The sequence below is a fragment of the Semicossyphus pulcher genome, unplaced genomic scaffold (genome assembly GCF_022749685.1).
Source record: "Semicossyphus pulcher isolate SPU_LCO1_2020_fin unplaced genomic scaffold, fSemPul1.0.p SCAF_14, whole genome shotgun sequence".
Lineage (NCBI taxonomy): Eukaryota > Metazoa > Chordata > Actinopteri > Labriformes > Labridae > Semicossyphus > Semicossyphus pulcher.
The window spans coordinates 23673440-23688951 of record NW_027211648.1 but is presented as its reverse complement, the minus strand read 5'-3'; the positions used below and the strand labels follow the sequence as shown (position 1 = coordinate 23688951).

General features: G+C 39.2%; 2 protein-coding genes across 2 annotated transcripts; one reads left to right on the top strand and one right to left on the bottom strand.

The window, feature by feature from the left end:
* The first annotated feature begins 898 nt into the window (after window positions 1-898).
* On the top strand, window positions 899-4921 carry gemin2 (gem (nuclear organelle) associated protein 2). The gene is made up of 10 exons (XM_069662144.1): window positions 899-1170; window positions 1486-1570; window positions 1957-2046; window positions 2803-2862; window positions 3089-3205; window positions 3422-3466; window positions 3554-3622; window positions 3759-3869; window positions 4206-4264; window positions 4493-4921. The coding sequence occupies exons 1-10, from the start codon at window positions 1049-1051 to the stop codon at window positions 4530-4532; spliced, it is 798 nt and encodes a 265-aa protein (XP_069518245.1). The 5' UTR covers window positions 899-1048; the 3' UTR covers window positions 4533-4921.
* A 1093-nt stretch (window positions 4922-6014) lies between these two features.
* Window positions 6015-13151, bottom strand: pnn (pinin, desmosome associated protein). The gene is made up of 9 exons (XM_069662247.1): window positions 13027-13151; window positions 12516-12593; window positions 11678-11749; window positions 11262-11337; window positions 10344-10438; window positions 10087-10162; window positions 9374-9529; window positions 8106-8244; window positions 6015-7996 (listed from the first exon to the last, which is right to left on the bottom strand). Exons 1-9 carry the CDS (start codon window positions 13137-13139, stop codon window positions 6738-6740), a joined length of 2064 nt encoding a protein of 687 aa, XP_069518348.1. The 5' UTR covers window positions 13140-13151; the 3' UTR covers window positions 6015-6737.
* Window positions 13152-15512: the final 2361 nt, after the last annotated feature.

Below are 15512 nucleotides of genomic sequence, written 5' to 3'. Positions count from 1 at the left end.
TTATTCACTTTATTCTGCTTTAAAGACAGGTAGATATATCAAACAAACACAAAAACCCAACAGGGAAAGAGATAAAGATATCAGACTCACAGTGCCTGCCCAGAGGTCTTCCCTCTTTCCAGTCAGTTTGTGGTAAACTAAGATGGTGTCTCCTCTCCTGAAGTTAAGGTAACGACAGTCTTTACCATGGTGATCTCTGATGGCCTGCACTCTGCTCATCAGGCCTACACACATTGACAGAAATACAAATGAAAGAAAGAAAGATTATCATTATACAGAATAGTGTTTATCACAAACTTCGATAATATGTGAATAGTTTAGCACTTACTCTCACACTCTGAGTCTCCACAGATCTTGTAGTCAGACAACAATCCCATATTTAAATACGGTAAAATAACAAATACTGTGCCTATGCCCAAACGTAATCTGTAGGTTTGTGAAACAGCCATTCTTGTCATCTAACAGGAGTGTATTAAAAGAAAATGTCCATAATGGGGAAAAATAACTCCGGCCAGTTGTGCTGGCAAGTGGACATTGCCTCTAAGCTGCTGCTGTCATGAAGACTCAATAGTAAGTGAGAGAGCTGAGATAAGATATGGGACTTGCATTAAGATAATCATTAACAACTAAGAGTTGCTTGCAATAGCGTACAAAACACTATCTATCACTGGTCAGGTATTTATTTTATTATAAAGTTTATTATTGGGGTTTGATGAATTTCACTTTGAACAAATTAAGAGAAAAAGGCGACCGATACATGTTTTTGTTTTGTTTTTCATTTTGTGGACTTCAGCCTTTATCTAGGCTAAAAGGCTGACACCACGAGAGCATTCAATGCCATAGCAACTGACGCCGCGCACTAATAGAACGTCATCACCCTGCGTTTACAAACAAGATGGCTAACTAGTTTGTGAGTATTTTACCACCTGTGAGGAAAAATCCTCATTTAAGTCGACAGAGGATTTTTTTGTTGTAAGTCGAGTATCATTCGTTCGTGGCAACATTTTACCCCATGTGATTGATTAAAAAAGCTTATAGTTCATACAAAATGAAGTCGGATGTGGAAGAGTTAATGCCGAGGCTGCTGCCTGTGGAGTTTGGAGCCAATACAGAAGACCTGGACCTGAATGGACCACCGAGGAACCCCCGGGAATACCTCCGACAAGTACAGTGAGTCACCTCAAATAACCCATTTTCCCCTTTAACAGTGACGAATAAGTGTGAGTCTTTTTGGGGACTGTCGTGTACTAAAACGTTACTGATGCTGCCACCGGAAATATTGTAAATATGGTGCATTGTGTAGGTAGATTTATAATGTATCAAAGTCAGCACGTTGATTTTACTTTGACAACCAGTGTCGTGTAAAAAGCCATGTCAGTGTTATGAGAAATAGTATTTTATGCTTCCATTTCCACCGTTCACTCATCTGTACTCTACTGACCAGAAAAGATACAATGACTGAATGGTGTACTTCTTTTTCATCAGGCTGGAGGCGTCACTATGTCCAGAGGTGGTGGTTGCCCAGATTGACCCCAAGAAATTGAAGAAGAAACAAACAGTTAATGCCTCTGTAAGTAAATGTAAACTATAGGACATTTCATTATAAATGGAAAAACATCAAAAAAGGAAATAAAACTGTATTAATACTTTTTTGAATCAGTGTTTTTATGTATTTTCAGTTTTTTGGGATTGGTTTTACACAGGCCACAGAGGTTATGTAATAATGCAGTGTGGCATATAAAAAATATAGCATTAAAGTACAAGTTTTACCAAGCTACATCAGCTTATTTTTTATATATCAATCAAATCTCATCACAACATTATTAGTAGTGCTTACCTAAAGTATTTATTATGCTACAAGGAGCACATAGACAACATCAGCATGTATGAGATGAGGTGGATTGATAAAGACATTGTTTCTTAATTTGTCTGCGAACTGTGTTGTGTGTGTTTTAGGTGGCGGGTTGCCATGCGGCTCCAGAGGGTTTCTCCCCCAGTCTCAGTTGGCAGCAGCAGCAAGTCAGCAACTTCTCAGATGTGAGACAGGTAAAACAAAAAAACTAAATGAAACACTGAAATTTGTTCATTTAGAAGATGAAACAGAATATATTACATTATAATAAAATAAAAGAAATACAAAGAAATGGAAACACACACTAATATGTACTTGTTGTAACAAAGTAGTTAATTTTTTGGATTTCCAAAGTACTAACACAAATCTGGAATATAGAGGTTTTGGATTCAGAATTCAGGACATTTCTCCTGGATCTGTTTTAAGCCTTCCATGTTACGCTTCTCCTGAAAGGTTAAGACATTCCTGAAATTTCTGTAAGCAAACCGATACTGGTCATTAATCAATTGCCATTACACTTTAGGCCACTTCGAGGCGCTATTATATAAGTAAACTTTCTGACTGGAAACATTTTAGATTTAGATCATGTGCCACTACAACTGTTGCACACCTGCCAGCCTGAACTCTGTACTTACTCCCACGGAACAGGAGGATCTGGAGACACAGACACAGCTCCAGGATAAGACTGTTACTGTCTCTTCCACGTTAGCAGCAATCAGAGCTTATCGACTCTGCTGAGCAAAATGGCCTTGGGTCTCACCTTGATCGTACATTGCTTCCTGATAATAAATTAAACGCTCTCTTTGAAAATAAAGATGTGTATTACAGATTATAGAAAACACCATGCTTTCCTTCAACATTGGGTTCTGTAATGGCAAACAAACTCTGCACATTTTACTGCATTTGTTTTCACAGTCAATCCGTTCTTTGGTTCTGCATTTTTATTTCAGAGCATCACAAAGAACAGAAAACACTGGAGCAGCCACACACTGGACGACAATGTGCTGATGGTGAGGAAATCATAACAAAGTTCATTCCAAAGTTAAAAACAAAAGTGTTCAGTAATCATCATCACACTGGAGGTTTCTATTAAGGACATCTATTTTAGCGGGGTCACATGTTGATCATTAATGTGATAAAGATGCAAATATGAGACATGAGGCAAACTGTAAAAGAGATATGGAATCTAATATTAATTTCAATTTAAATGTGTTTGCTTGTGTGTGTGTTTAACAGCCAAAGCTAACGGATGAGGAGGGCTGGAAAAGGTTTTGTTTAGGGGAGACTGTTTATCAGGGTACTTCGTCCTGCCACACAGATGCTGAAGCAGAACCAGCGTTGGACTATAGCAAGGTTGTATGAATATGTGTTTGTGTAAAGCAAGTGTAATCTTTTTGTTTAAACAGGGTTTCCTAATATTCCTTTAATATGGTCAAGTTCTACATTTTAATCTGCAAAAGTCAAAAAGTTTTCAAGAATATAGTTATTTGTATTCTTACAACCTTGTAAAATCCTATCATATCATAATAGTGATCGTTGCTTCCTCTTTCACCACATGCGTCTGCACAGATGGGCTTCCCTCCCTTCCTGAGCATAGTCAGCAGACTCAACCAGGTAAATGAAATCCACATTTTAACATGAAGCTTACATTCTAATCCAGTTTAACAGTCTGATGTGGTTTTCTCCAATTTGTGCCTGAAGTCTACAGTGCTGATGGTGCTGGAAATTCTCATCAGTTGGTTTGAAGAACATGAGTTTGCTCCTCAGTTGGTGAGTTAAAAACTCTGACTTTCTATATTAAAAATATAAAAGATGACTGCTTCAATCACTCAGACGATATAGTTGTTTTTGCTGAATCATAGTGACATTACATTTTTTTTGGGCCGGTACTGTTTGTGTGTAACAGGGTCGCTGGCTATATGCTCTGTTAGCCTGCCTAGAGAAGCCTCTGTTGCCTGAAGCCCACTCCTCCATCAGACAGCTGGCCAGGAGATGTGCTCAGCTCCGCAGCACACTGGTACGATTCGCTTTGCTCCACTGTCCTTCAGACTGTGTTGCAGTGCTGCGACGATGTGTTTGTTGTACTGTCAGCATCTCTTTTCTTTCCTGTGTATTTAATGAATCTAAATCTAAAAGTTCTTGGATTTGTGTCATTTTGTCTACCATAGTAGCTCTCTCAGCGGACAAGTGTCTTTCATGAAACAATGAATGGTTAGGGGTATCCAGAATATTGCATTTTGGTCAATTCTATGAAAAGTGGTCAAAACAATTTTCTTATTTCTTTTTCAGGATTTGACTCGTAATGTGAAATAATAGAGTTGACAATATCTGTTTTGCTTTTATGATCTCACAGGAGAGTCAGGAAGATGAGAGACTGCCTGCCCTCAACCTGCTCATCTGTCTGGTTGCCAGGTATCAACCACCAACTATTTTTTATTAGTCAGGTTATATAACATTTTATCTGTCACGGCTGTTGTTGTGGTCTGCCATATTAAATCCAATGCAAGATGATTTTCAAGAGTTTGTCTTTCTACCTATCAGTATCTAATTAGTTAATTGATTATTTGAATCATATGTATTACATTTGTACACCATGTCAATTTAACACAGTATGCTCATTCCCTTTCGTCTCCCCTGTAGATACTTTGAGCAGAATGACCTGGCAGACCAGCCAGAGTGAGCACAGCGATGAGCTGCAGTGAATCCTTTTTAAAACAACTTAAAGGAGAAATGTTCTAAACTCTCTTACTGATGCAGCGATCAGACAGCAAATCTGCAGTCAAGAAACTTGTAGAGAAAAGTGAACATTTCTTAGGAAACAGCAGTGGACACAATCACTTAGGGGACAGTGGAGTTCCTCACACACTGCATTGAAAGTTGAGGAAAAAACTATGGGGACTGGACTGGATCATGGACTTGTGACCTTTTATTTCAAGTTACCAAATCATTGGGAGTCCTGCTGATACGAGTGGACTGCAGCCAAAGCAGTGCCATGATTATCATCTTTGAAAAGTAGAACTTTCTCTGTTTAGTCCTGACGTTTATGCATCTTTGAAATATTAAACTATATTGATTTCTAGAATTACTTGTGTGGACATTATTTGTCATCAAGTGTTAAAGCACCTAGAAATACAGTTGCTAATATCAATAGTGGCTTTTTTAGAGAGGCAAACCGCAACCCTGCATCCTGTAGACACTAGGTGTGCACTGACTAAAGTACTGCATATAACATATTGGTGATCAAAATCCTTTTCTATTTATAGCAGCGTAGCTTCCACTCGTTTCATTGTAACTACCAACCAAACAGACAACCACATCTCAGATTAGATACTTTATTAATCCCGAAGGAATTTTAGATTAGCTGTTTGAACGCAGATCAATGTCAGTCATTCCTAGTGCAGATTACCGATTGCCTCCACTGGTAACACCTAAACTGTGGAACTAAGTTCATTGCAACAGTTTGATTTTCATAATTTTGATGTCTTACAGTGAATAAATACAACCATCCTCTGTTACTTTGGTCATAATTTAAATGCGTTTTTCTCAAGTGGTGGGCCGGACCAAAAAGTGGGTCACGGATGTGTGCTTGAAAAAAAGAAATTGGGGCAAGAAGTCTGCTGCGCCTTTATTTTGAAGGACATGGATTTTCTATGACATGCATGCAGTAGTACTGTAGTTTACACACCTTGAAGAGAAGTTCCTGGTACTTTCCGTCTACCTTATGCATCTACTGATTGGGTAATCCCAGCTACAGTTACATTCTTGAAACTTGATGAGCCCTTAAGTAGTTGCATTTATGTATTTAGTTTGTGTTGAAAAAAGGCTGTGAATTAAATGAATTATTGAGGGAATATTTTCCTCTTATGCACTGCTACCTGCTGGTCATTTTGCTTGACTATTACACTGTTGATTTTTGTGATGTTGACATATTGGGTATCATATTTTGTCTCAGGTCCAAACTGCACCATTTTTCATTAAATACATTTCAGTGGTTAAAAAATTTCAAAATTTGGATTGCGATTTGTTATTTAGGAGCTGGTGATGGGTCCTGAGGCTAGACCAGTTGAGAACCACAGATTTAAAAATGACATGTATCTTATTGAATATATGAAAATTATCAGTTGCAGAACTGTTATACTGGGGAAAAAACACACCACACACATTTCCGCTTATACCTCACCTTTAATTCGAAGCAGATTATCATTCAGTACAAAAAAAGGGGGGGGGAAACATCTTCATAAACAACTATTTGAGCAGATCACACACATACCCAGGAAATGAGGGTACAAGGGTCTCGTCATCTGTCAAATAGTGGAGATTTAACAGCGTTGTCACATCACCTTTTAAACACAACTACTGTACATTAATGGTTGCTGCTGCCATAACCGTCAATACCCCGGCCTTATAGCATTACGAATAAGATGAGAAATTGTGATCACACATTCAACACAGCATCTTTTCATAGCGCCACAAAGACCTTTTTAAAACCTAAATATCAGACCAAAGAGAAATCACTTGGCTTTAAAATGATAGGGCTAAAATTAAGTCTAGCCTTTGTCAAACCTGTTTAGTGAGGCGTTGAATGACAGACAGCAGAAGGAAGGTGCCCAGCCAGATGCACCACTGTGACTAAAAGTTAACAAAGTTTACACTTTTGTCAACTATTGGGCAAACTGAGGAAAGATACAACCAGCCAACATCCACTTAGTGCAGGGGTAATTAAGTCCAGGTCAAAACTATAACTAAGAAAAAAATCTTCTTCGTTAAAACCTCAACAGACCTTTGTGTGGCACTTTAAGGGGAAATGCTAGTTAAAAATCATCTCGTGTCATTAATAAAAATGGATTGGTTCAGTTTCCCTCAGTGTTGTCCTGTGTTTGTCAGTTTAGCGTCTCTTGTCCTTCCTATCTCTATCTTTATGCTCCCTATCGCTGCGAGACGACCTGCCCCTCCCTTCCTCGCTCCTTCTCTTCCTCCTCTCCTTTGATCCCTTCGAATCCCTCCCTCCTCCGCTACTCCCTCCTCTTTTGCGGTGACTCCTCTCTTCTCCCTTCTTCCTGCTCCTGTCTGACATCCTCCTCTTGCGCTTACCGCCGTCTCTGCTGCGACTGCGGCTGCTGGACGATGAGGATGAGGAGGAAGATGATGACGAAGAGGAGTGGCTGGATCCAGAGGATGAGGAGGAGCTCCCGCTGGAGGAGGAGCCAGAGGAAGAAGAAGAGGAGCTGTTACTGTGACTGCGGCCCTTCTTTGGCGCCTTTTCCTTTTTTCTCCCTCTCCCACTGTCCTCCTCCTCCTTAGAGGGTGTAGGGGTAATGCTGGGGGCCTCCTGGGGGTTGGGTAGTTTTTGGGGGGCTTCATCCCCTTGTTTCCCTTCCACAGCCTTGTTCTCCACTGCGGAGTCCTGGACATTGAGGCTGGGGATGATGAAGTCCTGCCCAGGCACTGTGGGGGCCGATTGAGACCCCAGGATGCTCTCAGACTCCACAACCTCAGAGGGCTGAATGGCTGGTTCCTCTGCAGGGAGGCTGATTTGGGAGGGCAGACTGGTCTTTGATGCTTCCTGGCTGGGTACGGTTGCTTCAGACGACTGGGTATCCTCAGTCTTTTCAGTCTGAGGGTCTTTGGGCTCCTCCTTACTATCTGTTTCTCCCCTCTCTCCGTTAGTCTTGCTTTCCTGCTCTGCCCCACCCTCCACCTCCATCTCCTCTGACTGTGGACTTTCCTCCTTCTCTAACTTCTCCTCCCCGTCTTCTCTGACTTTAACCCCCTCTTCTCCTTCCTTCTTATGCTCTTTCCCTTCCTCACTCACCTCCATCCCCTCCTCCTCTTCCTCCACCTTCTTTAACACCTCCTTCGCCTTCTCCCTCTCCTCATCCTTCTCTGTCACCTTTCTATCCCCCTCTTTTTCCCTCTCCTCCTCCTCCTCATCATCATCTTCCTCCTCCTCCTCTTCCTCCATCTCCGCTAACCCCTTGTTACCTGTCACCTTGACTACCTGACCTGCTGGCTTACCCTCCGCCGAGTGGTCCATCCCTGTTGCTGCCGAGTTGTTGTCCTGGTCACGATTCGACTGTCGCCGGGGGCGGGACTCCATCTTGCTGAGGTGTTCGGCAAAAGCCTCACGCCTCTCCTCAAACACAGCTGTTGAGAGAAAACAAGTATCTTCAGCGTTACAGATTGATTAACAAACATGTACCCGTTTTCACTGGGAGACAGGCTATAGTCTTTAGGATTGAAAAACTCTACTGACCGTTAAGTTTCTTGGTGGAGTCATCGAGGAGTTTCTGTGTGGCGGAGCACATTTTTCCAGGCAGGTAGAAGAGATGAGGCTTGGTTTTGGTTCGAATGTATTTCACTAGACGGTTATTGTGGCTGGTCCACTCCTCTTGCTGTCAATGAAGAAAAGTTAAAAGGAATAAAACCTATAATTTTACAGTAACACACAGAACATTTTTGGCACCATAATAGTGGGCTTTTTGTGAATGCTTACGTTAAAAAAAAGTTTTACAAGATCCTGTTGAGACAATCCAAAATAAGACCTAGTATCCCTAGTATTTCAGATTTGCCCCTACCAATAATTTTGTCCAGAAATTAATATACGATACGTGTAGCCGTTGCACTTTCAACCTGTCTGTCACTGCAAACAAGGACTTTAGTCTACAGTTCAGTTCATATAGTTCAGTTCATACACTTCGCTAAACTGAAATGTATACAGCGGAACATGTCTCATGCTCAAATGACCACTTTTTGTGCCGCGTCCACGCTGTGCATGTGCACTCGCTCTCTCTCTCTCCCTGGGAGAGTGCAGTTCATTTAAATATTATTCATACCAACATTAATTAATGTCACTGCCTGAATGTCTCTGGTTACAGTGGGTCATTTGAAATGAAAACAGCTCAAAGTGTGCGCTATCAAAAGTTACATTTATTCATTATAATTAAAGGATGGAAGAAAGGATAAAACCTATTAACTGCTACAAATACTAGTTACTTGGAGTTCATATACTAAAGTAATTTCTTATTTTCAGTTTAAAGCGATATGAAATAATTTGTTGAATTGTGAATCCATAATTCCTTCATAAGGCAGGGAGAGTGCAGATGAAGCAGAAAAATACTTCTGTCCTCACTCTCTGTCAAAACAACTGAGACTACTAGGTGATGTAATGACATGAATAATCAATTTTAAATCTTGCTAGAAAAAAAAAAATATATACATTTAATTTATTAAATTTGTTGTCCCCACCAATGTTACAATGAAAACTTCACCCTTGCCCTCTCCTGCATGTGCTACCCAGGTGCCCCCAGAGAATTTCCAGTAAATGACAATGCATCCAAAACAGACACTCCTTCTTTGTGCCACATTTTTGAGAGGGCTGGAAAAAATTTTCAAAAGGTTAAATATGAAGATTCCTACAAGCCCTGAAGATATTGTAGTAAACAGTCTAACCTTTTTATTTTGGTTTTTCAACATCTATTGTTTCTATCGACCCCACAAGGGTGTAAAGCAGTATTTTCTTACCAACTGAGCCAATTCCACTTTCTGTTCCAACAGTCTCAGCTCAGTCTGTTTGGCCCTCCTCTCTTCAAACAGCTCCCTCTTTTCAGTCTCCACTTTCTTTTTCTCAGCCTCAGCCTGAACCTCGAGCTTCTGCTCGATCTCTGAACGTCGCTTTTGCTGTGGTGGCAAAAGCAGGAGATGGACAGAGACAGAGATAGAGAGATAAAAAAAGTTAAAGATGAAGAAGCACAGTTATAGTTGACAAGCATCAAGTAACACTCAACCGTTTGTATTAATAATTAGTTGTAGATGTTATTGTGTACTTAATGGAAACATTTGAATTTTTTCTCCATAAACAAATGCAAACATTTAATGACAGTGCTGTACAAAAGATACAATATAATTCATTTTTAATTGTATACAAGTTGTTTTTCTTCAGAACAGGGATGCCAACAATGAACCCGATACATCCATTACTTCTTATTTCTAAATCAGAGCATAAACATTAACCAACATGTTTTAGCTAATTTGTCTGGTTTCAGTGAAGTTAAGGTTAAAAAGGTATATTCGTATATATTATTGAAGTATAATTACATACAGATATTTCTATATTCCTTTACTTTGCCTTGTTGGGTGATTTTAGACAACATGATTCTTAATAAAGCTGTTTGCTTTGCCTGCTCTCCTGGTAGTCTGCTCAACAGTTCCCTAATAAAATGGACAGTTTTCCTCACCCTCTCTGTAGAGACATTCGACTCCTGTTTGAATTTCTGCAGGGTGCCCATCAGCAGGCCGAACATGCGCCGATTCCTGGCAAGAAAACAGAAACCCCATTACAAAACTTACGACTTTATAATGATTCATTTCTTGTGTCATTTTCCATTCTGTAAGAAATCAGTTATATTTCTGGTGCAATTTAACCATGTAGATCCTGACAATACTAACTAAAAAATAAAATTAAAAATCAGGCCTGCAGCTCATGTCTGCTTACCTCTGTTTGCCCCTCTCGTCCATTGTTTGATCTTGAATAAGGTCTCGGCGTGTTCTCTCCTTGGAGGTAGCTACAACAGACGACTGCAACGCCGGCTGAGGGGTGAATAAATCATGACAGAGAGCAAACTATTTGTTAGAGCGCCGACTCCTTCAAAACAATGAATGGCTCAGCTTCTTCTCGTATATGATATGTTAATGTGACCATTAATGTCGATATAAGCTGCCCGACAGCCTCTCTGATGGGACGTTTGGTGTGTTTTTGGTCTCCCTATTTTTTAACAGATCACCAAAGATGCAAATTGATGGCAAAAAGAAAGGAGGTCAAATTGTAATATACACATGACCGAGACAATACACAATGGGTAAAATAGAACTTGTAAAGAGTTCATACTTTAACAGTCAAATTAAAGCACTAATAAAAATTCTCTCAAAGCCCTTAACACACCCTAATTGTTGCCAATAGTTTGCTAGCTTGTTAACTTCTCTCACGCGCAGTGAGGTAGACTGGTAGGTACATTGACAGACAGGCATACCATCCAAGCTTTTCATCTGGTCCGGATGAAATGATTGGATAGACCTATTACAGTCCTGTGAAAGCCACAGATAACCAATGGTTTTTCTATTCAAATAGCATTTGATTTATTGATTTCTGTTAGGATGCAAAGCGATTTCAACAAATATGACACCAGCCTGGCCTGTTTAAAGTGTTAAAAATCCACCTGTTGACTAGTATCTGATCAGGTACAACACTTTCAAGGTCAGAGTTACACTCGCATTCTGAGAGTAGACGGTTTGTTTACATATGCAACTGTGTAGATTACGCAGTTGATTTAGTTTTAACATTTTTCAAGGAGCATATGCTAATTCAAGTACATTTCCAACCTTGAAAACATAACTGTTAAATCTTTATTCTTACCTTTTTGACATCGTCATCATCCTCGGCGTCGCTGTCGTGACGCGCGTCTCTCCTGGCCCTCTGGTCCCCCGCCAGCCTACACACACACAAAAGGTAAGATGCTCATAAGTGATGGACATTTCAGAATATACGCAAACATAGTAACTGCTGCTCTCACAGCTGTGAAAACAAATGAAAAAGCCAAGACTCAAATTATTTAATGGGACATGATCTGAAAGGAATATCAATTTTTTTTCTACATTGAAGGTGTACCAAAACTTAAAGCCACGGAATTTGAAAATTAAGATATAAAAATCTAAAGTGTAGTCTATCTACACTAGTTTCTTTTTTTTTACCATAATGAAATGAGTACCGAGTTGGGGTTAGTACAGCAGTCTGACATACCTGCATGTAACAACCGCAAAATAAGATCTCACCTGAGCAGGGCTCCTTCGATGTCCCTCTGCTTGGCAGGAGGGCCGCTGCTTCCAATGTCTGAGAGACTACGCCTACGAGACAGAACATTGAGACAGTTGTTAGAAGTAACCAGGCACTTAAACAATAAACTCTCATTCACAATTATTGTTTTACTAAAAGATATACAGGGAAATCAAGTCTGAACTTTATATATGGCCACCAGTTTCTTGGCAGAGCATACACTTTGTGTGTTGTACATTAAATGGCCTCTCGATCAGAACCACCTTGCCACATTTATGAATCTAATGCAACGGTCCTGGATTAATTTCTATCTCCATGAAGGATATTATGTCCTGTTCTGGTTTGGAACAATAATATAAAAGGTGTTAATTAATTTCAGGCTATCTTTAAAAGTTGAGAGGTATGAATGAAATCAGACAGATGTCGATAACAGTATCAGTATTGAGTTCAGATGCTGCCTAAGAAGCAGTATCAGGTTATGGGCGTGTATGCCAGTCATTCCACTGATCCGATGCCAAAACCAATTAGCTCAAAAATCTTCAATGGTTTCAGGTAAATTAATGTGTGACGATAACAAACAACAACACCTGTAGTCAACATTAAGCATATATATTTTTAAATTGCACTCGTTTCAGAGGAGTTATTCAGGCAATATTCAAGTGTATAAAAAATATTATGGAAGTTAGTTCTACTGCTTTGCAGACATAATTTAACAGCTTGATTTCTATTTTAATTTTGCACAGCTCGCACGCCGTTTTTTTAGAGCACCTAAGAACCGGTTAATATCAAAATGAACAGAAATGTCGTTGCACTCAGCTCCGTAGAACGCAGCTTTACCTGAGCAGGTTGATTCCTCTGCCTCTACCTCCACCGGGGCCTGCCATGGGGCCGCTGAGCCGACGGATCTGACCCGGCCTGTAAACAAAGCAGGAAACAAGGTAAAACAACTCATGTCCATTACAAAAAATGAAATTGTTTTCTCAGCAATGATGTTGTTGAAAGCATTTGGTACTAAAACCTTAAACACTGATGACTCTGGGACGACGCCAAACGTGACAGGCCTAGCGATAGTTGGCCCACTAGACTGGATATTTCACTCCAAGGTTAAGAGTAATTATTCATTCCTTATGTATTTGTTACTTTGTGAGGCTAATTCCTTGAAAGAATGAAATGCGAGCTTGTGTAGGTTAAGCTCTCAAAACCAATCTAAAGAGAAAGCAATGTTTGCTAACTAGCTTACCTACTCATGCTAGCACATATTGCTAGTCGTTTGAATGCTAGTAACTTGGTTAGCTTAACAGTACAATTAGAAATATGCCCAAAGCTATATAACCACTGATGCTTTTACCTTGATTCATTCGGGTCACGTCCCGTTAATTTACGAATGTTATCGTCCACATTTTTCAAGCTTTCCTTGGCTTTTTCCAGCTGGTCTTGTAAGCTCCGCACTACCACCGCCATCTTCCTTTTAGATAGCGCGAATCATGTGTTCCTCTTCTTCTTCTACTTTTTCTGTTTGCTCTTTTCTTCTTTGGGTTTACCTGCAGCTGACATGCGACACTGTGGTCCAATACCGCCATCTACTGGCCACTTTATAATCAAGGTAAGCATTTTAATATCACAATTTACTCAATTAGAGAATCCCCCGAATGTCATTAACAATTGCTTGAAAATGATTTAAAAAAATAATAATTTCACAAAAATGTAACAAGACAGTAGTAAGTGCAATTTGTCCCAAAGTTAAAACACATTCAAGTAATGTGACAGCATATTGATACGTAAGTACTAATCTTCATAATTCAAAACAATGGCCAGTTTGTTAAAGACTATTTTCCTGAAAACCAACAAAAGGAAAACACGCAATATGTATTCAAGGCATATGCATATGTATTATACAATAATATATAACATGTTGTATGCATGCATGTAAAATGTCAGTAGTAATTAAGTAAGTAATAATAATTCTAGAAAAATATGTACATAAATAGGGTAAAATTATTTGGCCTGGCGCATGAGCAGTTGACTTATTTACCATTCATTTTAACATTTTTTATTTATTGCTTAGCTATATTTGATTAATTATGTCTAACAAGCTTAACTTATCACTGCTGATTACTCTATGGATGTTGTAAGTGATATGCGTGTGTGGTATGGTTGTGTCCGCCTGAGTATCAGCACTGATGTGATTTGGTCGTAGGCACAAGGCCGCAGACCGAGTGCTGAAGATAATCACAGACCTCGAGTGTGATATTGCTTTTATACAACAGTTAAACAAGCGGCAAATAAGCCACATAGCAGCTACTTTGTATGATGTACATTTATCGGTTTGTTTCAAATTATGAAGCAACCGGTGAAATTAGAGTGTGTTGTGTGATTCACACGGTGAAAAGTCCCAGTGATGTCGTTCTCTATATCAGCACTCATGGAATGCCTCTTGTTCAATCAGATTACTTGGTCGAAACTAGCTGTTATATAAAGTACTTTATATATAACAGGGTTATGCCGAGAAATGGAATAGCTAATAGTATAAATAATAAATATTTTTGCAGGTTTTGTACAGTTTAGTGCAAAACTGACTTACATAATACAGAGTACATTATATTTTTAATACACAGCATATGATTTATATATAATATCTTTAATGTATAATATGCAACTTTTTGAAGAAAGAGACACTCACCATTCCGTCAGCAGATTATTTCAAGTTTCAGCATTTTATGTCAAAACCAAACATAAAAAGGCCTTCCTGTATTTTCAGTTATTTCTTGTTTTACTTAATGATTAATCAAAGCATGATGATGTTTTTATTTCACTCTAATAATCAGTATTTGTAATGATAATTAATTCCTGCCCCAAAGAGAAGTTCAGTAAGTCTTTGGTATTCATCAGCATTAAGGTGTGGAATAATTGAACCTCCTTGGTAACTGTGGGCAGACACAATCTGTCATTGTTTCAGCACAGTTGCATGATGATAATCTTATAGTCTCTTAATCCAGATGTGAACGAGCTCTTTGTCTGAGCTCTAAACAAAGCAGAAAAGTAGCGCTGGGCGATTCCCCTGATGTGCCGGCATGTCTATGGGTGTGCAAATATAAATGTTACATAATAACTGTCACATACACAGCATGATTGTTCAAGTACTTAAAATCCAACTGACTATCAATCAAAGTTTGGGTTTAACAGCCTAGTCAAATCTCAGACAGTGAACTGCACCTACAAGCCTTATTTCGTGACTCATCAAATTGCTTTGTAGAGATCATGCAGGTGTTGGCTACGAAAAGATTATGGACAAACCTTAAAACCATCAAGGTCCTTAGCAGCCATAATGATTAGAGTTCCACTTTGCAATGATAGTTTTTAGGTGTGGCTTTGGCTGCATCTTTTTTTACTCTTTTTTAAGTCATCATTGATTTTTTGTTTTAAGTTTTACACAAAAAAATATAAAGTTGCTGTTTGAAACCAACCGATGCTCAAACTTAAATCCTTGAGTTAAGCACTGAAATTACGTCTTTATATGACAAGATAGGAAGAGAATTCCATTGGCTGGGCAGGCACTATAGGTTTTCTTTATGTCTCAAGTTTTTATGGACACTAGGGTTTGATTATCTCACAGGTTGGTTGAAAGCGTGGACCTCTGGGGCTAAACATGAAACCAGTGCCAATATAGCAGAAATTAACATGTTAACAGCATAGTACAAAAATATTTTGCAAATGTTGGTCCATTAAGAAGAGCAAGTTTCTTTGAGTAGACAATTAAAACCCCTGGCGGCCTCGTCTTATCAGTGTATACCCAGATGTTGCTGAAGCTGAAAAAAGATGGGGAAGAAAAAACAA

What these genes read in the sequence shown, in the direction of transcription:
- pnn (XM_069662247.1), bottom strand. Translation starts at nt 13,139, where the DNA reads ATGGCGGTGGTAGTGCGGAGCTTACAAGACCAGCTGGAAAAAGCCAAG. An exon ending in CGTGACCCGAATGAATCAAG is followed by an intron (nt 12,594 to 13,026) that starts GTAAAAGCATCA and finishes CTTTGTTTACAG; the next exon opens with GCCGGGTCAGATCCGTCGGC. An exon ending in CGAATGTCTCTACAGAGAGG is followed by an intron (nt 9,530 to 10,086) that starts GTGAGGAAAACT and finishes TTGCCACCACAG; the next exon opens with CAAAAGCGACGTTCAGAGAT.
- gemin2 (XM_069662144.1), top strand. Translation starts at nt 1,049, where the DNA reads ATGAAGTCGGATGTGGAAGAGTTAATGCCGAGGCTGCTGCCTGTGGAG. An exon ending in CAGCGTTGGACTATAGCAAG is followed by an intron (nt 3,206 to 3,421) that starts GTTGTATGAATA and finishes GCGTCTGCACAG; the next exon opens with ATGGGCTTCCCTCCCTTCCT. An exon ending in ATGAGTTTGCTCCTCAGTTG is followed by an intron (nt 3,623 to 3,758) that starts GTGAGTTAAAAA and finishes TGTGTGTAACAG; the next exon opens with GGTCGCTGGCTATATGCTCT.